Genomic DNA, 19,612 nt, shown 5'->3' with positions numbered 1-19,612 from the left:
GGAGCCGGATTTCAGAACTGCAATGGGCATTTCAATGCAGATAGTAACTGTGCACAACAGGAGGTCCACAGGATGGGCTTCTCCACCTGACCTCATGTTTCTAAAAGGTTTTACTCAACAGGCACCTGCAGGATTTTCAGAGAAGTCAGTCATGAGTAGAAGCGACTTACATCATTCTCACCCACCACAACTTCAAAGATGTAAAAGAATTAGTATACTAAGTCTTATAGCTCATTACATATACGTATGTAATGTCTGTATGCACACATATATAGGCACACACTTTATGTGTGTATGGATTTGCATATACAGGATAGAAATAAAAGTTAAAATAAATATTCTTCCGTTTCATATTTTTGGAGGCTTCTCTTGTGACCCAAAATAATATTTTTTCTACTTCTTAAGTAAATTGCAGAAGATTTTGCTTATGAGGTGGCAATGAAACATGTTATTTTCCCTGAAGAACTAGAAAAAGAACTGACTACTGCTCCCAAGGTATCAAAATTGATTTGTAATATCTACTGCGATAGCTATTCTGCAAGCCCAAAGATATCACAAGAGTGATATCCCACAGAAATCTAACAGTCAAGAGTGATCTGGACAGCACAGACACGAAGAGGCAAATCTTGTCTTCTGCACTCTCATATCCCTGCAGAAGGGCCAAAGTTCAGTAGAAAAACCATGCTTTAGTTGTGCAAAGGCAAGGCAAATGAGGAATGTTCTTGTGCATACATGAGCTTTAACTACATAAGGACAAAATAATTTAATCCACTAAATATGGACTTTGATATCTTGCAGCACTGCTTTTCAAGACTGTTGAAGTGCTCATACTGCCATTCGACCTGAATGGGACAGGGACAATATAGGAACAATACAGTTCGGGAAGTCTGATGCTCTTGCAGCACCTTCTCACTTGGTTTTCTGATTATTTGTCTCGCAAGAGGTTTCAAAGTGTGGAAAACATAGAAGACCTACCAACAAAGTGAAGTCTGTAAAGCAGGCAGAAGGCTGGTCCAGCTCCTTGGTTTGCAGACAAATCCATCCAGGCTGGCCAACAAGTAACACCATAGTCTTCCTACTGTATTTCTTACTCACTGATTGTTTTCAGGTATTTTCACTGTCCAGACTTTGCAGGCTTCCTCAGTGACAGAGGAGGAGGGGAACATTTTGACGGTCTGCTTTTTTTCACAAGCTTCCTCCTAGCCTGGAGATAAGCCTGGTGTGGAAAGCTTATGCGCCCTTTGGTTGCAATCAGCATTAGCTCCTTGGAGCAGAGGAAAGACCAGGAGCCAGGTTATCAAGCAGCCCGCTCCTGACAGCGATGGTCAAGCCGCTATCAGGCCCATGACTGAGCCCCCCAGTTGTCCGGCAGACACAGATGAAACAATCAACTGCACCATGGAGAAATCAGCTAGAAAAGACTCCCTCTCTGCCTGTCTATCAGCGACCCGGTTTCAATGAATGCAGCTATTATGCATTTTAACTACCAGCCATACGCCTGGTTCCATTCCCAAGAAACCCAAAGGGAACGGTGTTACTGGCTTCAGTGGGAGCAGTGGCAGGCCCTTCGCTGCTCTGCGCTCTAGAAACACTACAGCTTGCTAGCGCTTAGCCAAGAGCGCCGTACGTGAAGTCAGGGAGTTTACTCATGAGAGCGCTTCCTCTGACACGTATGTGTTTGCTGGGCTGAGCCGGTGGCTTGCTTCAGCCCAGCTCTGCCGAGACGCAGCAGGGGTCTGTGTGATACTCTGCTCCCTGGAGAAGAGGGGTTTCCTAAAACAACTCCCCCAGAAGTGTTTTGCCAGGACGGTTTCAGGACACAAGAGCACAGAGGCTGTACACGAGCCACACGGCCACACCTGACCAGCTAACACTGCTCAGCTCAGCAGAAACGTTTCAAATAAACAACATATTCCTAAAATGAATTGCATCGGAACAAAGCTTTCTCATGAAGCTTGTGCTTCTGCAAGCCACATATTTTCCTTGGCACTCCTCCAGGCTTAAAAGCAGATGTAAATGTTACTAAGGCTCAGATACAGCAACTTCTCCCTGATCGCCAAGGAAAACTTACAGAAAATAACCCACAAAACCTTTACCATTTGAAACAGCAATGCCAACAGCCATTACTATGGAAATAGGAGAATGAATCAGGCATGGGAGTGAGAAGCGACTTCTTCCCCAGCTAATTGCGCGGCAGGGCTGCGGCGTGAAGCTGGGTCTCAGCTGAAAAGAGGGGTGCAACGCAGCTTCCGCTGAACACTTAATGACTCAAAACGTTTAACGCGAAGGTGCGCGTGCAGATGCACATCAGGCAAATGCTGGGTTTTCAACACTAAAAATACTCTTGAGCATCAAAACATTGCAAAGCACTGCCTGCTGATGTCTGCAGCCTTCCCATCGCTTGGCCAGCCTCCTGCTCCCTCCGCCAGTGTCTGCCATCACTGAATGAGGGTGGAGGCACTCAGGGCTTCTCGGAGGGACTGGACACTTCCTTGAAAGCCTGAGACTCAAGGACCTCCCTGGAAATCTATGTGCTGATGTTCGAAGAAAGCAAAGTTCACTGCTAGATTTCACAGCATACTGCAGCTAAGAGGTAGGCAGGTCTGCTCTGTGGGCAACCACATACCTGGGACTGGAGAAAACCAGGAGTGACACCTAGTCTGGTCAGCTGCTCTCGTAGGGGCTTTCTCCTGGTGGGCCTCCATCAGCAACCCCCCTAGAAACAGCCAAACCCCATCCCGCGGGTGTGTGGTTTCGTGTAACAGGATATCCCTCAAACCCAGACATGCAAGTCCACCGAAGGTCTGACTCGAACGCATTACTTCAGTCCTCCCTTACTCATCGCATACAACCCAAGTCCCAAATGTTGACGACTCAGCATGTTTTATCACAGTAGCATGTACACTTTCAATCATCATTAGAGACGAGGAGGGTCTAGGCTCAGGCACCGCGCCAGATTAAGTAAAACTTTCCATGAGGAAAGCTATTTGTTTTCTCCCAGAGCTGCGAGGCTTGGCCAAGAGGGAGGGAGGGAAAAGCTCGCCCAAGCCAGACCGACGTGTAGACAGTGTTACTGGACTTTGCAGACTACCTGCGTGTTGTTCTAATGACATCTGGACTACTGGAAATCACCGAGTGCACTCAGGAGTTTTCAAAAGCATAATTGTGGCAGCAGCAGACTAAACTTAATGCCTCGAGAGCCAATTGCTTTAATCATGAAGCTGAGATGTATGAAAAAGGATACATTTCAGCAAAAGAATAATTCTGTCTGCTATGGTTCCTGTTCAAATAAACTATATCACCAAACCACGTGCATTTGAAGAATATAGAGGAGTGAAAAAAAGAACATATGGTTTAGAGGCAAAAAAACTTTCATATATACTGTATAGGAGATATATGGACTTGTCAGACATCTAACAGTTCAACACTGTAAGCAATTCATGGGAATGACATTAGCAATAGCTCATATTACATCCAGGAGTTACAGCTTTTACTGCTAAAGTTATTTTTAAAAGAGCCATGTTTAAAATGAAATGGCTGGCAGGGCTGCAGCTTTCAGTAACACTTTACCTGTGGTTTTGCCACTTTTACACACTTATTGGGGGCTTAATGCTCCCAATTTACCTTTTCAGAGTAAAATAAAAGTCGCAATGAGTGCATTCATTGGCACGGTGCTATAAAACTCACAGCTGTGCAAAGACAATCACATGAACAAAAGTCTCCTTGTTTTAAAAAAATGATGATGTGGTTCTGATACTTTCTGTTACCCCCATATCTAAACATCAGATACCTTCATTTATGGCCTATGTATTTTCATCTTACTACACAAAGATTTATAGATCCGATCAAGTCAAGATCAGGATAGAGACCTTTCTGAAAGTGTCCATGTGGAGAGGAGGAGGCTGAATTAATACACAAAACTTCAGACAAGAGATCTGTGTTTCAGATATTGTTATTCCAGTTCTGGCTCCTACACAGTATTTGGGGTGTTCTGGAAAACAGTTTTTTCAACAGCGGGTGGAACCCTGGCCCCACTGCCGGCAAGAGGAGCATGCCGCCGATTTCAACGTGGCTGGAACTGCATCTTGAAAGTTGAGATTAGAACCCAGGCAAAGCTCAAAGAAGCTGAGGTCTTCTTCAGCGTCAGTACTCAAGCATACCTTGATTAAAGAATCCTCCAGGATGCTGCTTTGCTTTCAATTAAAAACTGCTTTTGTAAAGTTCTGTGCATTAATAAAACAAATGGGATCACGGCATGTACAATGCACCTTGAAATCTGCTGAGAACGTGTCATACATATTTTCCTGTTGGTACCAATGTGTTTCCCCCTTGCTTTTTTGAAATAGCTTCATTTGCATCTGTAATGAAAACTACTTTCTTTGATGTTTCTAACGGCAGGAAATAATTTCACAACTGAGTGTCATTCTGCTGCAGGTAAAAAATGTAATAGCTTGTGGGAGTGCCAGTTACAACCTGAAAAATGTTTCTTGGCATTAGCATGCCTGATTGAACTCTCTCCATCCTGGTGAAATAAAAGATTTGGAGCTCAGTTCTGTGTTCCACCCAGGCTACACTAGGTCCAGGAAAGGAAAACGGGGATAAGCAAGGTGATTTCAAGGCACCTTTAGCATCTCCTGTTGTGAGCGTGGCCAGTTCCCAGCTGCCTGAACATCCTGAAATCTGTGCGAACTTACATTGCACCGTCTCTGGCTTGGGGTTTCTTCTACCACTGAGAAAAGCAGTTAAAATTTGGAAAAATTATCGGAGCTGCCCTGATAACAGAAAAGAAGCAGGATAGTTCAAGAGCAGACTAGCACAGCTTTTGACCCAAGTTCTAGTTAGAGGGCTGGTGAGAGGAGAACATTCAAAACTGAGATAGAAATTAGGTAAATTTTCACATCCCCTTGAGAGAATGACTTGTTCAAAGGACCAGGAAGAGTTCTCATCAGCTTGTAGTTTCCCCAAACTGGCCATCACTTCGGGCAATGCTTTTTCCACTTCACACCTCTAAGGGCTGTACAGCACATCAGACTCATCGATCCCCAAATAAAATGTTTTCTCTTTAGAAGCAATTACTGCATGGAGTTGTACTGAAGAGGTCACTCAAGCCTGACTGTCTAAGGATCTTCCATGAGCTCCACCACCCTAGCACCCCACACTACTCCCAGGTTAGATCTGAAAGAGGAATGCCACGTAACCTTCACCGTATAGGGCAGGGGTGGCACACGCACATGGAGCACACGTCAGCCCTGGTATGGTCTGTCAAGGTGCCCCGGTGCCCTGAAGGTTGCTGCAAGAGCTTCTGGTGGGGAGGACACGAGACACCCCCTCTCCTGCAGCAAAGGACCATGGGCTCCCAGGGAGGACCAAAACCAGGTATAAATGTGACATTTCAACCATTTCTCATCAACTCTTGCTATGAAAGCAGCAAAGGGAGTCAGCCATAATCTTTTTTAGGAGGTTGAACTCAGAATTATTTGAAACGAGTGCTGGTATACAAGCCAGATACCTTTCAATATCAAGAGCATAGCCATAATATATCAGGTATCACTTTACAGGGTGAGTTTTAAATAATTCTACATGTTGAATCATATATTCACATCCTGAAATGGACAGCACATTTAATGAGTAGCCCAGGTGGCTACTGTGGATTATGATTTAAAACAAGATTGCCAAGACCAAAACTTATTTGCCAAAATGGAAGTCTTTTCTGGTGCTCCCTTTTATCACTTCAGCTGCCCACCATTACTGATGCAGAAAAATGTCATATGCAGGGTATTTATTTATATAAACTCACTGACTGTTTTTTTTCTATCTATGCTCTGCAGTATAGATGGTCTATATTTGGAAATACTCCAGAGCAAAAGGAATGAATATTGCTTTGATCCCATAAGCTGAAACCAAAAAATTCCCGTTTATACCTGGTCCAAGATTGCTATATGTATATTAGATACGTAAATCAAATATCCCCAAAGTGGTAAACAAGCAACCAAAATTTTACCAAATGTAACCTAGCATAACCAGTTAGGTATTTTATTTGGCTTGTAGTCCCCTAAGTATGTTAAATGTCTATACCTCACACTTCATATTTTCAGGTAAAACTGGAGCTATTAAATAGCTACAAGACACCGTGAAGATACACTTTTTTAATGGAGTGATGCTTTGAGAATTTAATTTTTAATGTCATTAAAATATTTCATTACTTTTTAAACTACTTTTGGAATGAGGGAAAGAGTTGGTATACTTAGAGTAGCAGGCAAGGAAAGCAGTCAATCTGACCTCTCTCTGGCTTTCATATTGTTCACAGATGCAAAGATTGAAAAAGTACTGAAAAAAAAGTTGAAATCATGCTGCATGAAGGGATCTGAACTGAATCAGTGAGACAACAAATTATAAAGAGGTAGAGCAGCAATCTGTTTAAAAAAAAAAAAAGAGTAACTGTCCTTACTCAGGGGTATGATTTGATATTCTGGTTTTCAGAATATGGTCATAAAGCACTGATATCTCACCCACTCCCCCGACAAGGAAAACACTTAAAGATGGATATGATACTAACAAGAAACCATGGTGATGGCTTAAAAGCTCCTATTACATAAAAAAGCAAGCACATGAAAAAATGAGTTGTTCCTATTCAGTATGAGCCACTCTGCAAAATTCTCCCTTATTCCATAGTTATGGCCAGAGGGCTGAATGAAACGGCCCCAGGCTCAAAGGCATTGCATATGTGGAGTGCTTTGCCTTTTCAGTGCAGATCTCAGTGAACAGCACCTACTGGAACACCAGAAGCAATTACTGGTGGTTTCCAGGCAGTCACCGTAGTGGCCAAATTGCTCTTTGAGACTGTGCGAGGCAGCCCAGATGTCATCCTTCCATAACTAATAGGTGAGCATAAGAAGGGGATTTTTTACCAAGACAGGATGAGTTGATTAGATAGCTGCTTGGGAGAATAAGATGAAATCTGATGTGGCTTCAAGTCACACTTACTCTGGCCTATGAGTGGGCTGCTGCCACCCAGAGTGGTCCCACTGCACTCCTTGACCTGCAGCTACAGGCTTCCTGCCCCTCTTGTGGGCTGGACCCAGCTATTGGACCCAGGGGATGTGGTTCCATGAACTGACACAGTGGAAAACTACGTGGGGGTTGCTATTTTTGGCAGGTTAATTTTCTATTAGCCTGCTCTGCCTCTCCATAATCAATTGAAATGACTCAAAGGAAGCAGCAAGAACATGTGGCTAAGGGCAAGATGGATGAAGGCCACCCTTTCCATGGGAGCCTGCAGTTACATCATTAAATGTAATGTGAAACCAACATCTGCACTGGTGGTTGTAAGGTTGCTGCCATGAGATGCATATAGCTTAGACGTAAACAGGCTTCCAGCCTGACTCACAGCTTCATGCTCCTGTGCTGTGTGTCTGAGGCATGCCGGGGCTCTGCATGGTTTGAACAGAGGGTCTTGGCCAGCACAAGTCCCACAAGATATGCTTCCCCCCTTTAGCCCCTCTGCTGCATACTTTCTCTCCCAACTGCCCAAATAGAGAGACAAATAAGACAGTAGTAGTCCACTCCTGACTCCTACAAGGGCTTCCTTTTGTCAACACAATACATGAAGTGGATGACCTTCTCTTTGGGCAGTAAGTAAGGCATAGATAGGAAAGGGCAGCTCACATGGGTTATGCTCCATCAGTGTGACACCCTGAGACAAACCTAAATACCAGTTTAAACATAGAAAAGGGAATTCCTCTGGCTATCATTTCTGATTACCACCCTTAGAGGGATCTGGTGGTGTTTAATTTTTTGGAACTACGTAAGTTAATTTTTTACTATTATATATTGTTACAATGACTGTTACGTCTATGAATTCTTTCTTGGTCTATAGATCTTGTGGTCAGCCACAGAATGATTTTGATAGCCTGCTGGATACCAAAGGGAAGTATATCTGGATTTGGCTAGCTGAAGAGATCTTCAAAGTCAACTTTAAGTATCAGTGCAGATATATGTGGTGGCTTCTACAATTACTTCTGATTATCTGTCAGAGGACTGGTGCGCGTGTGTGTCCAGAAGAGGGGATAGAAGAGAGATGGGGGTAAAGACTAAATCATTTATGCCTTGTCAGAGAGAATAAGCATTGCTGAAACAAATGAAAATCTCTCTCTCAGACCACATGGTAGCAAATTCCTTCTCTTTCTCCAGGAGAAACCTGAAGTAGACAGGGCTGAGGAGCTATACTCTTCATCCCTGAGCCACAGTCCCATCTCTCCAGCAGAGACCAGCCAAAGGCAGCTTTCATAGTGCTGTCAGAGAAGTGGTTGCTGGATTTTGGAGAGGTAAGGCAGAAAGCCTTGTGCTTTTCTAAAAAGAAAGACAGCTATAGACTAGGTTTAGATTTTATCTGTATGCTCTTCCTTTCATAGGTAACTTCTGGTTTCTCTCAAAACCAAAATTTGGGCATGGCTTTTTGTTTTGGTTTGTGTACCTTTCTTGTTTGATTTCTTGAAATCTTACTCCTTACAGCATAGACGTGTGGTAAAAATGCACACTATATGAAGAAAACCTTGTCACAAAAGATGTGTTGTGCAAAACTTTAGTGAACTGAACTCCTAATTAGGAAAAATTACTTAGACCTGTCTATCATGTAACCAATAATAACTTCTGTGAAGAAAAATAATTTTCCTAGAGTTGAAAAGCAAAAGGCTGCTAACACAAGCTCCAAAACATTAATTTGTAATCCTAATTCAGTGAGTATCATGCTGTTTAAAATATAATGACTGAATGTCCTTTTTTTAAAAAAACAGTGCAATGAATTGTCTTTAAATTCTCCCTGAAAGACAATCACATTCCGATGTTCCTTGGCACCAATTAGTTTCAATGCAGCCATTTCAAAGGCATTCTTCTTCAAATAGCATGGTATGTTATATAAAGTTATGCAGCTATTGGAAGGGAACTCACGTACTGCATTAAGGTGAGGATCCAGAATACTACCGGAATACTTAGCAGCATGTGCTAAATCACAGTTCAGTGAGGTCACATAATCAAATTCCAGATTATCCCTTTTATTATGTTCTACTAATAAATCTTTGGAAACTAGAGTCTGACAAGTTCATCACAGCATTTTAACTTTTCAGTGGTGCATGTAGAATACATATACACACGGAATCTTACAAAAGCAAAAAAAGCAGCAGCAAGTCTGCAACAAGAATGGAAGAAAAAGTAGTTTTAATGTCAGATGCCACCAGACTGAAAAGTTATGCTGAAAGATGTGCCTCCATTTTTAATTTGAACCTTCTCAACTGAAGTAGAGCAGTTTATCATTTAGTTCCAGTGAACAGATTTGCACATCAGACGTTTCACTGCATTATGGATGGGACAATGTTAAATATGTTTTCACTGCAGTTCCACGGGTCACTGGCATGGGCATAAGCCAAGACCATACGGTTAAGATTATTGCAACATTGCTATTGGTCATGCAGCTAGCTCTACAGTAACTGACAGCATTTAATCTTAGATAATATGGTTTCATTATCACAAATGAAATTAAAGAGCCTTTTCCCGTATAGAGACAATCCAAGCAAAAGTCTGTACCATTCCACCAGGCTGTTAATTGAACTTTTTTCCACCAGGATTCAAAAGGAGGAGAGGGTTAAGGGAACTCGCTGATATAGCAACATGGTTGAATGCAAACCTATGCTGCGGAAGACTTACCATCATCCAGGTACATCTGGTCCAATTCCTCAGGTTCTCGCTTGATCGTTACAGGAATAGGGGCCAAATTATGATTACTTTCCTCATGCAACTCTGGCAATGACAGTGGTTGGGTTGTTGGAGACTCATTTCTGTGAACCTTCGGCAGTTGCTGCTGCTGTTGACCCATTATGGATGAGTGAGTTGGACTGCAGGACTGCAAATAGGTTGGCTCTTGGGTAACAGATGGAACTGGAGAAGAGGGACTGTTGGGATAGAGTGTTTGTTGATAACCAAGGGGACAGCTACTGCTCAGATGTTGACTCACCTGCGGCTGCAGCATGATGTGAGATGATTGCTCGGGGGAGCTTGGGTGCACAACTATAGACCTTGGCACTTCCTGTATGGTGGGGACACCTCCAGCGGGCTGCTGAAGTCCGAGGTGACTGTGGCCTGGGTTGGGGATGCACTTGTAAGGAGAGGACGAAAGGTCGTGCAGCTTGGGGCTTGCGTTGGGTGAGGGTGACATCACGGCGTTTCTCTGCTGACAGGAGGCAAAACCAGCCACGAGGCATGAACCAGGATCAGGGGGCATCATGATCTGCTGGCTGTAGTATGGTTTAGAGAGAGGGCTTAAGCCTTGGTTCATTGGTCCACAGGTTTGAGCAGGCTCATAGTCATCTGTGGGTTCTGTTTTTATAATTGGAACTGTTAAAAGAAAAAAGTTTTAAATAAACATGAGTTGCGTATTGGTATGATCAAGTTGGCTTGTGGCTAGGATACCCTTTGCAAAACAAACAACGTCCTGAATAAGACTCTGTGTGTCTTTTGCCTAGTTCTCCCACCCTATAAAAAAAAAATGAATGAGTCATCAGCACAAGAAAGTCACAGCTGGTTCTAATATTGAAAAGGACTATTTTCTTTGGACTCTCCTTCAGCACTAATGTGCTATAAAAATCTATTTGCAAATAGCTGTGCTTCAGTGGAAGCTTTGGACCCAAGGGCTCCATGGATTTGTAGTAATCAAAGCAAGAATTTTAACTTGGATATACTACTGCATTTCTACGGCTACTGATGGCCCATTTGATAAATGTCTACACATTTGGTAAACTGGAGCATAATAAGGTAGAGATGGGGCTTTCGGAGTTCAGTGAAAGTAAAATTGCAAAGATACATGACAAACTATTATGTACAAGAAGTTTTCAATTATGAGAGTATTTCTGAAAGACTAGGATTTGGTTTATTTAGTTTTTACATGATTGTTTTTAATCTTACTAACCAGCCAATGGGTGTAAAATATTCAGTAAGTTGTATCCAACTCTCAGTGATTCTAAGTAGGTTGGATCCAAACTGCTAATGCCAGCTCCTAACAAATGTTAACTCAGTCTCTGGCCACGAAGAAAAACTGACTCCTATTCTAGACCTCTGCTTGCTCTACCCATTGTCCCAAAAGTGGCTCTAATTGAGCTGTCAGGCTCTCTAAATACCACCAGCACATGTACAGAATGACTGTCTACGAGCATCAACTCAGTCATGACAAATGTAGAACTGCTTTGTGAAACCAGAGAAGAGATCCTTCCTCAAATCAAAGTGTCTTTTTCACATAGGCTTTCTCTCTCAAATCAGAGAGAGGTGCCTTTGCTGCTTCTCCTACAATACATGCAGTAAAAGACACACACTTTCTCTATCAGGAAAATTATAAATAATAGGACCAAGCTAGTCTGTAGATTTTTTTTTTCTTGCCAGAAGCAACTCTAATGCGCACAACAATTGAGTATGGATGCACAGTGGCATCTATCTTCTTTCCCAAAAATAGATCTACAGGAACAGCCATTGCTTGAAGGTGCTGTTGGACATTTATGCTGACACCAGAGAATATACCTCAGAATATTAGAATAACTGATTGTTGTGGCACAAAGTTATTAATGAAACATCTTTGCACAACTCAGCTCAGAGCACATGTGTGTTGTATGTCTCTGACTGTCTTTTTATTTACACATCTTTTACAAACACCCTTATACATTCTCCAGCCATTTACTATATTCGCATACGAGTCTTTTGAACCCCTAAAAATGCACATGTGTGCATGTGTACATATAAAACCTCTTTTAACATAAAAACTCTTTTAACATTCACCAGTGCTGGTGAATGCACTTCACTACCCTTGTTTTACAGTCCCCTAGCCTCTTGTTAACTTTGCTCCTTTTATGTTCTTTTACATATAGATGCTTGCAACACTTGTTTCAAGATTTCTAGCACCCCTAGTAAAAACATGTCATACGTGTAACAGATGCACAGGTGCTGCTCAAGACAAATGTGCTAAGGATAATGGACTGTCACTGGATTCCTCATAATCTGATTTTCACCTGCTCATGTGCCGCACACTGGCTAGCAGGGCTACTAATGCACTTGGTTGCAGAGAAGCAGATTCCAAGTTCAGTGACAGCTTTATAAAACCAGTATCACACCCTTTATGAAAATGCAAGACCAAAGAAATGCACCTAGATAAACATAGCAGCTCAGATATTGTAAGAAAATACCTTTAACAAGTTCCTGAGCTAGCAAATATTCTCACATGTTTTATATTAGGTTCACTGTACTAGCACTAACCACAGCACAGCTGGAAATATGAAGGTTGTTGAACACTGAATTTTCCCAATATATCACTGTTAGAGAAACACCTGTGCTAAATGATTCCAAGCTCAACCACTGGCAATTCAACTCCAATAAACCCTGGAGTTGTCTGACTTGTTATAACCTAGGGAAGGGTTATAGACCTGGTGGCAGGCAGGCTAGAGGCTTTAAAGAAGGTAGGTTCCTCATCTCCGGCTGATTTTTCACTGTAGCTGCAGTTCTACGGCACATCTTTGCTACTTGGTTTACCAGCCATTTTTTTGTCACTTCACTTTGAAGTTTTTCTGCACAAAAGCAATGCCATGAGGTCTCTTTGGAGAGTGGCCATGAACATTGGGAATCTCTTTTTGTATGCTGCTACACTGAAATACACCTGCCACAGCCAACAGAAGGTAACCAGTAAGTCCCACTCTGCACTGAGTGAAGGACTATGGGTGGAAGGGACTCTGTTCCAGACCTGTTAGTCCAAAACTCTCTTGGAGATGGCTGCAGCAAGCAAGGACACTCCTGGCTGCCCATAAATTCAGAGTTCAGAGGAAAATAGAGACCGATGTTACAGGACCAGTCAGGGTTAAGTCACAGTAGCTTGTTTGCTGATGGCAGGTTGGCAGCCAAAGAGGGAAACAAGAAGGAGGGATACAAGATTAAATGGGACCTCCATTTTATTTGGCATCTTGTTTACATTGTCCCCTTGTATTGCTCTGAACTAGTACTCCTGAGAATCAGTTATTTCAGGTAATGGGAAACAAATTGTCTTTAAATGCACAGATACTACCTACACTTAGGCTTAGAGGTACCTGAACTTGTTCAACTGAATTGCTTCCATTACCTTTTTTAATGAGTTTTTTCAATACAGTAAAAAAGTCTCCCCTTGCTAAGTATCATATATTTTGTTTGTATGCTAATCTCATCACTAGAACGGGTATCACACTGAAAGACAGAGAAAGTATTAATGCTGAAATGGTGAAGGGATTTTTATCTGACTTCTCAGTGCTTTGCCATTTGTATAGCCATTTAACACTCTGCAGAGTGAACGTACAGATCTTACCAAGCTGGGATGGCAGCCACTCAGTTCCCTTTAAAAAAAGTGTAAATGTCTTCACAGGGTACCAGTTTGGAGAATGAAGCTCTGTAGGACTTTTTTTCCCCGCCCCCCCCCCCCCCGAGAAACCATTACTAATGACCCAGATGATGTGGAATCAGACCTACAAAGCTGAGCATGTCGGAAGAAATGTAAGACATTAACACTTCCCTTTCTGGCTAGACCTCGATTTTCATATTTTACATATATTACTTGACTTGTGGAGGACTGATATACCACAAATTGCTACATTAACACCAGTTAATAGTTTATGACACTCTATCCTAAATCTGCTTCTCCCCAGCCTACGTAACTTCACCAAATGGGGTAACAAAGGCCAAAAATTTTGCCAATGTTTGTACTTCCAAAGTCAGCTCAAACAAGCTGTGGGTCTGATCTCCTGGTCATTCCGAAAATACTTTGAATGTGTCAAAAGGTGGTGTAAATCACCTTATATTCTTTCCTTAAAAGGGCAAGCATTTACTCCCACTTTGCAAAGGACTGCAGAGGGCCCAAGACAGGAGCTGTGGGTGCTCCAAGGCACACCTTCCAAAACCAATGGAGGAACAGCCTATACCTGTACTCACTGGCTACCCACTTACCATCACGGTGTCTATGGCGTTATTCAAACAAGTTAAAATACTTGTATGTAATAAGGCTACCCGTTCCTAGCACACCCTACCCACTATCTCACTGACTTTTGGGGGGCTGCGACCCTCAGCTGGGGTGAGCAGCTGCAGCTGATTTAGAGCAGCTGAGGACACAAACCTTATGTGCCCACTGTGACCATTTTCTCCTAAGCAAGAACCCAGTGGGTTCCTCCAGAGCAGCCAGGCCTGATCACCGGCCAGCCGCGCACTAGCGTTACCGCTTACCTATTGACTCATGCTTGATTAACTGCAAATCTTTACAGAACTGAGCTAGAAAAAGGGGTTTCAGTCTCAAATACATCCCTGCAGAGGCATGGTAAGCTAACTGCCACAACACATGTCTATTTCCACCCTCACTCGCTTGCACAAGTGACTATTTCACACAGGGAGATGCGACATGATACAGGGAGTACAGTTAATTTTCTCAGGATTAATATTTAACAGAGAACAGTATTAGCCTGACTAACTTCTAGCTCAAATATTTCAAACCTTAAATGACTTGGTTAAAACCTGCCAGCTAAAAGACACTCCTAGTCACATAGCACGCCTGGACTGGCAACTAACTGAAAAGCCATACAGCTCTTCAGAATCCGCAAGCACTTCTAGCAGAAACTGGACTATTTCTTAAATTCAGCAGAGCCGTATCAAATGGCAACAAGCATTCTGCCTCAAAGCTGCTCTATGGTGCTGACATAACGCCCAGTCTCACAGACTGTCAGCTGGCTAGAATGAAAAATTGTGACTGAATTTGCCATACACTGAGATTCACCAACAATAAATTGCATCAATGAAGCCAGAATTTGTGAAATTGTAAACAGAAAAGATGATGCAGTTTTTACATGCAATCAGACTCAAAAATAATGTTACTCGTTTAAAAGACCATACTCTGCTGATGGATAAGGCCCTTGCCATAAAAAGGAAAAAGTGAATGCAATTTGGTTCGTATGGTGAATTTGTAAACGCTTGTTAATTCACAACACATTAGGTCAGCTGACAAGACGATTTTAAATAGTCCCTAATTTTGAATATTAAAATATGACAGAGCTCACAGCTCTAAATTAGTCTGATAAGCAACTTAATCTGTGCTAATTGGTTTTCAATGGTTTGACGATGCCTTCTTAGATTCTGGAATCATGTCATTATGTCATCTAATTTAATACGAAATTCTGAGAACCTCACGTTGGCAGCAGCCCTGGCTATAAATCAAAGCTTCTTACTCAGAGAGACCAGGGTTATGACATCATACCGAGGCACTGGGTGGAAGACAATGGTCCTTCTGTGTGGGTCTGAATCTGGGAGAAATATTTCAGCCAGTTCTGCAAGCCCACGTTTAAATGAAAGGCCTTTCTAGCAGGTAGAAAGTTAATATATCAAACCTTGAAGAAAAATAATAAATCATGCACATTCAGGAGTCAGAAAGTGCTTAAATATAAATTAATGTATTTTTTGACAATTCTAACAAGTCTGTTTGCTTTTACACTTTAGCAATCCAGATGGGTTTTTTAAACTTGGGGGGGGGGGCTGCTGTTAAAATATGTGAACTGAGAAGATATAATCATATAAATGAAACAGATGTTTATCCTGATTAACATTAAACTAACAAATTCCCATTTCCATGTAGTATTATCAATGCAGACATTTATGGCACTATAATATATTTATTTTACCCTTAAGTTTGATTGAACCTATCAAACAAAATAGCCACCTTTCACGGTGCAGACTATGACGTAGTTCCCTGGCACCAGCACACAGATTTTGGTTAGTATATGAAAATCAAAACACTACTTTTTTCATGATGTGCACACACACATTTCTTCAACTTCTGGACTAAACGTCCTGTAATTGGTAAGAATTTGGGATGAGACTTTCCAAGAGGGTTGAGGAGTTAGGTGGCTGAATCTCCATTACTGAGCTGAGCTCTGAAATGGCTTTTGTGCCTTCGAAATCCTCCCCTGTCAGTCAGTTTTGAGCCAGGCAGCACACCTCTTCACCATGAACCAGACATTCCTTCAGAAGATGCTGTACAGGTCATCCCAACTGCTGCTGCTGTTCTGCTGCTGGCTGACCAGTCACACGGATGTGGACACATCTCCATGTACAGCTTAGCCACTCTGGATTCGTGCAAAGACAAAGTCCTGGCTGCTGCGGCAGCATCGGCTGGACCCAGCAGGCTTGAGGGGAGTGAGGACCTCACCCTTCGTTCTGACTCTGGAGCAGTTTGGTACTGGGGACAGGCAGTGTACTGGCTGCCCTCAGAAACTATAATCCCCCTGTTTTGTAACCAGAGCAGCAGTGGCTAAGCAAAACTTTCTGAAACACCATGCCAACCTATCTGCAGCAGTGGCAATCTCAGTGACAAGGGATGGGAACTCAACCCCAGGGATCTCTTGAGACAGGGGCCTTTGCAGATGCTGTCTGCGAACTGGGTATTTTTCCCTAGGCACCAATTCAACCAAAAAAATTGTAAAGGTCAAGCTACTATCAAGCCTTTGCTTTTTAGTTAATAAACCCAGAGCATGGTGACTCAGAGACAAAGGGAGCCTCATGCTATCAAGAAGCTGTATGTGCAACTGCAGCTTTTATCAACGCAAGTATCTGAAGTCACTCGCCCTCTCTTGCTAGTACACTGCTACTGGTACTGCTCTTCGGGAGGGCTACCTCTAACACATGCCTGCCTGCCCTCTTTGGGTTGAAGTGTATATATTTTTATGGGATCAGATGCATATGTACAGTTTTATACAAGAACAGCCTCCAGGTAGATGGAAGCCTTGAGCATACATCTCATCCTATAATCTCGGACAGTGCCATTATCTAATTAGAAAGTGTTTTCCAGCTAACTCATTTACTAAATGCTTTTCAACAGCTGTTAAACTATTAGGTTATTCAACGCGTATTTATGAGACAGAAGATCATAAATGGTAGCTTGGTGCATACACCATTAAACTGGGTGTGGAGGAGGGGAAGGTAGGTGGAGGGCATTTGGGTTGTGTTAATACAGAAGATATGTGTTAGCTTTTTTTCAAAAGAAAAAGGCAAAATTCTTAAAAGGTACGATTCATTTTCCATCATAACACCACATTAAATCCTATAATGCTGGAAAGGATAAATCAAGCCCTGTGGTATGCCTGCTTGGGCTGCTCTACTGCAGCTCCCACAGTGCAGCACCCGGCTCCACCACTGCCTTGAGCTGGAGGTTTAACGGTGCACAACACCCAGGCTGCACTTAGCCAAGGCCGCCTATGCCATTTCTGTCAGACATGTTAAAATTCACTGGGGTGAGGTTTCTTTTGATGATGCGGCACAACATTACACCACCAGCACTGACATTTCTCGTGCTCTCCTGACGAGGGGAGAATAGGAAAGTGGGGCTGTGGGCAGGGGTCCTGCAAGGAGCAGCACAGGGGCAGCCCGACCCTCCTCAGTCCTGTGCAGTCTCGCGGGAAGCTCTGCGGGGACCGGCTGGCAGGAGGGCACCCTTACCGCACCAGTCCTACCCCCAGATCCACCCTCTCTGAGGAGGGGTTTGGACCTAGCTGACCTCAGCCATCTTGGCTCTGACATGGTCTAGGTGTTCAGAGACAGATGCAATCCCTCCCACTGCCACCAAAACACATCCTCACCCGTGCATTTCACCTCCAGCAGCCACCACCACCGCATCCCCTTTAGGCTCAGTCACTGGGCTAGATTAATTATGGTGATCAGCCACTTGAGGAGAACAAAAATAAGCATCTCCTGTAATCCAGCCCATGTAATTCTAAACCCTGTTCTCCCTCACACAAGTTTTACCTTTTGGCTTTTAAGCTAATTGGAAGGTCCTAAAGCCCCATGCTTGCTAACCTATGCACGTGAAATCACTGGGAAGTAAGGGAGACCTCGAAATGCTCGTGCATTCGAAATGAAACACTGAAACTGCAGGTTGGGTTCTGTTGTCTGAAGGGGAATATATCTGAAAAGGGAGGTGCTGCCAAAAGACAACTTTATGCTCTGGAAGTTATGTGTCATCATTGCTGCTGTGATGGAGCCTGCTGGTCAGACACAGCCAGGGGCTTCTGTATGGTGCTCGTCCACGCCTGCCTGTCACAGCGACATCACACAGCGAATGCTCCTTCTTGGCCTTCCAGACGAAGACGGAGCACTGCACAGTGAGGCAGAGTTTGCCCCTAAAAATCAAGATGACTACATCTGCAGGTTGGATGCGGCTGGCTAGGCTCTGGCCAATGGCCGAAACGGGATGTCACCTTGGATGGAGCACGGGCAGCTCTAGTGGGACCCAGCAACTGGGAGCAAAAGCACTCAAGGGTGTTAACGCTGGTGAGCCCAATGCGTGTCTCCGCCGCTCCGCCACAGACCTCGCACAGCTGCTGGAGGGGAGCGGAGGAGGTGATGCGCTCGGCGATGGTGAATTTTGTGACCCGCTTAAATGAAAATCTCGACTGATTTTTGTTACTCTGTTAAATGTCAAAAGTAACAATCAGCCACCTAGCAGCCCGAATGAAATAAACTGTAACAGCACATAGTGAAAAAACAAGCGACGGTGGTTCATATTTCCACCTAAAATAACAGAAAATACCCTGTGGTCAAGCCTTCCCCCTTCCCTCCCGTTGCCCTGCCCTGGTCTGCACTGGCTTTGCGGCAGCCCGGCTGCTCCCTGGGCTGGGCAGAAACACTTCCAGCAGGCCCGACGCTTCAGGCCTGGCTCAGCCACGCTCGCTCCCCTCGCACACGGCCCCGGGAACACGGCACTGACCTAAGGTGGGCCTGGCCGTAACACGCTCCTACAGACTTCCATGCCACCTCCTCCAGCTCCCCAGGCCAGGGCCACGGCACCACTGCCGTGCTGCCCGCTGCCAAGCTGCCGCGGTCATGGTGCATGTGCCGCAGGTTAGGGACCCTTTCACAACCCAGGCACTGAGCTTGGCCCGGCTTCCCCGACCGCCCCCAGTTACCACCACAGACACGGCTAGGCTAGTAACCTTGCCAGCCTTGAGCATGGAAAGTCAACAAATGCTCGAGAGGTGAGAGGTGTCAGGAGGTGATCAGCAAAAGCCGTGCTTCTGCGTCATGTCAGAGCGGCAACGCTTCGCATCCTCGTTTTACCGTTTTCTGCCAAGGCAGTCGATGTCGCCTTTTAGCTTGAGAAAGTGAGCTGTGGGCGGAGGAGCCGAGGTGAAGCAGGGGCACGGCTGCTCAGCGCCATCACTAGAAGACTGCTCGTCGGTGGGGCAGGCGGGAGGTGACGTTAGAGAGAGGCAGGAAGCCGGGAGGGCGCTGACAGCAACGCGCAGCGGGCACCGCTCGCCCTGCGCAGAAGCATGCCCAGAGTTTCACGCTCACGCCGCGTGGCTGTGAACACCACCACTCAGGCACATCTAGTCACCACAGGCAGGCTCCCGGCGCAGCTCCGTGCCCGCAGATTCAAAGGACCTCCATCCCACCAAGGCACTTTTCCACGTTGGGCAGGTTTTCAGGGGAGGGTTGGCACCCTGGGGGCTTGTGCAGGTGCCTGCAGGGAGGCAAGGGAACTGCCGAAAAGCTGGCTCTACGAGTGAAGGCTTGGAAATCTGGCCCT

The 19,612-nt window shown here is 44.2% G+C and overlaps 1 protein-coding gene across 2 annotated transcripts in view; it reads right to left on the bottom strand.

Moving 5' to 3' along the window:
* Nucleotides 1–19,612, bottom strand: part of NFATC1 (nuclear factor of activated T cells 1) — a gene marked incomplete at both ends in the record, with an annotated part of 114,991 nt that overhangs the window by 22,450 nt on the left and 72,929 nt on the right. For both annotated transcript variants that reach the window (XM_081996379.1, XM_081996380.1), the window contains one exon: nt 9,700–10,386. In XM_081996379.1, coding sequence (XP_081852505.1) covers nt 9,700–10,386 — 687 coding nt within the window. The remainder of the gene's footprint in view (nt 1–9,699; nt 10,387–19,612) is intronic.

This window comes from Phaethon aethereus (assembly GCF_964289735.1).
Source record: "Phaethon aethereus genome assembly, chromosome: 2".
Lineage (NCBI taxonomy): Eukaryota > Metazoa > Chordata > Aves > Phaethontiformes > Phaethontidae > Phaethon > Phaethon aethereus.
The sequence above is the reverse complement of the archived record's forward strand: the minus strand, read 5'-3'. Positions and strand labels throughout refer to the sequence as shown.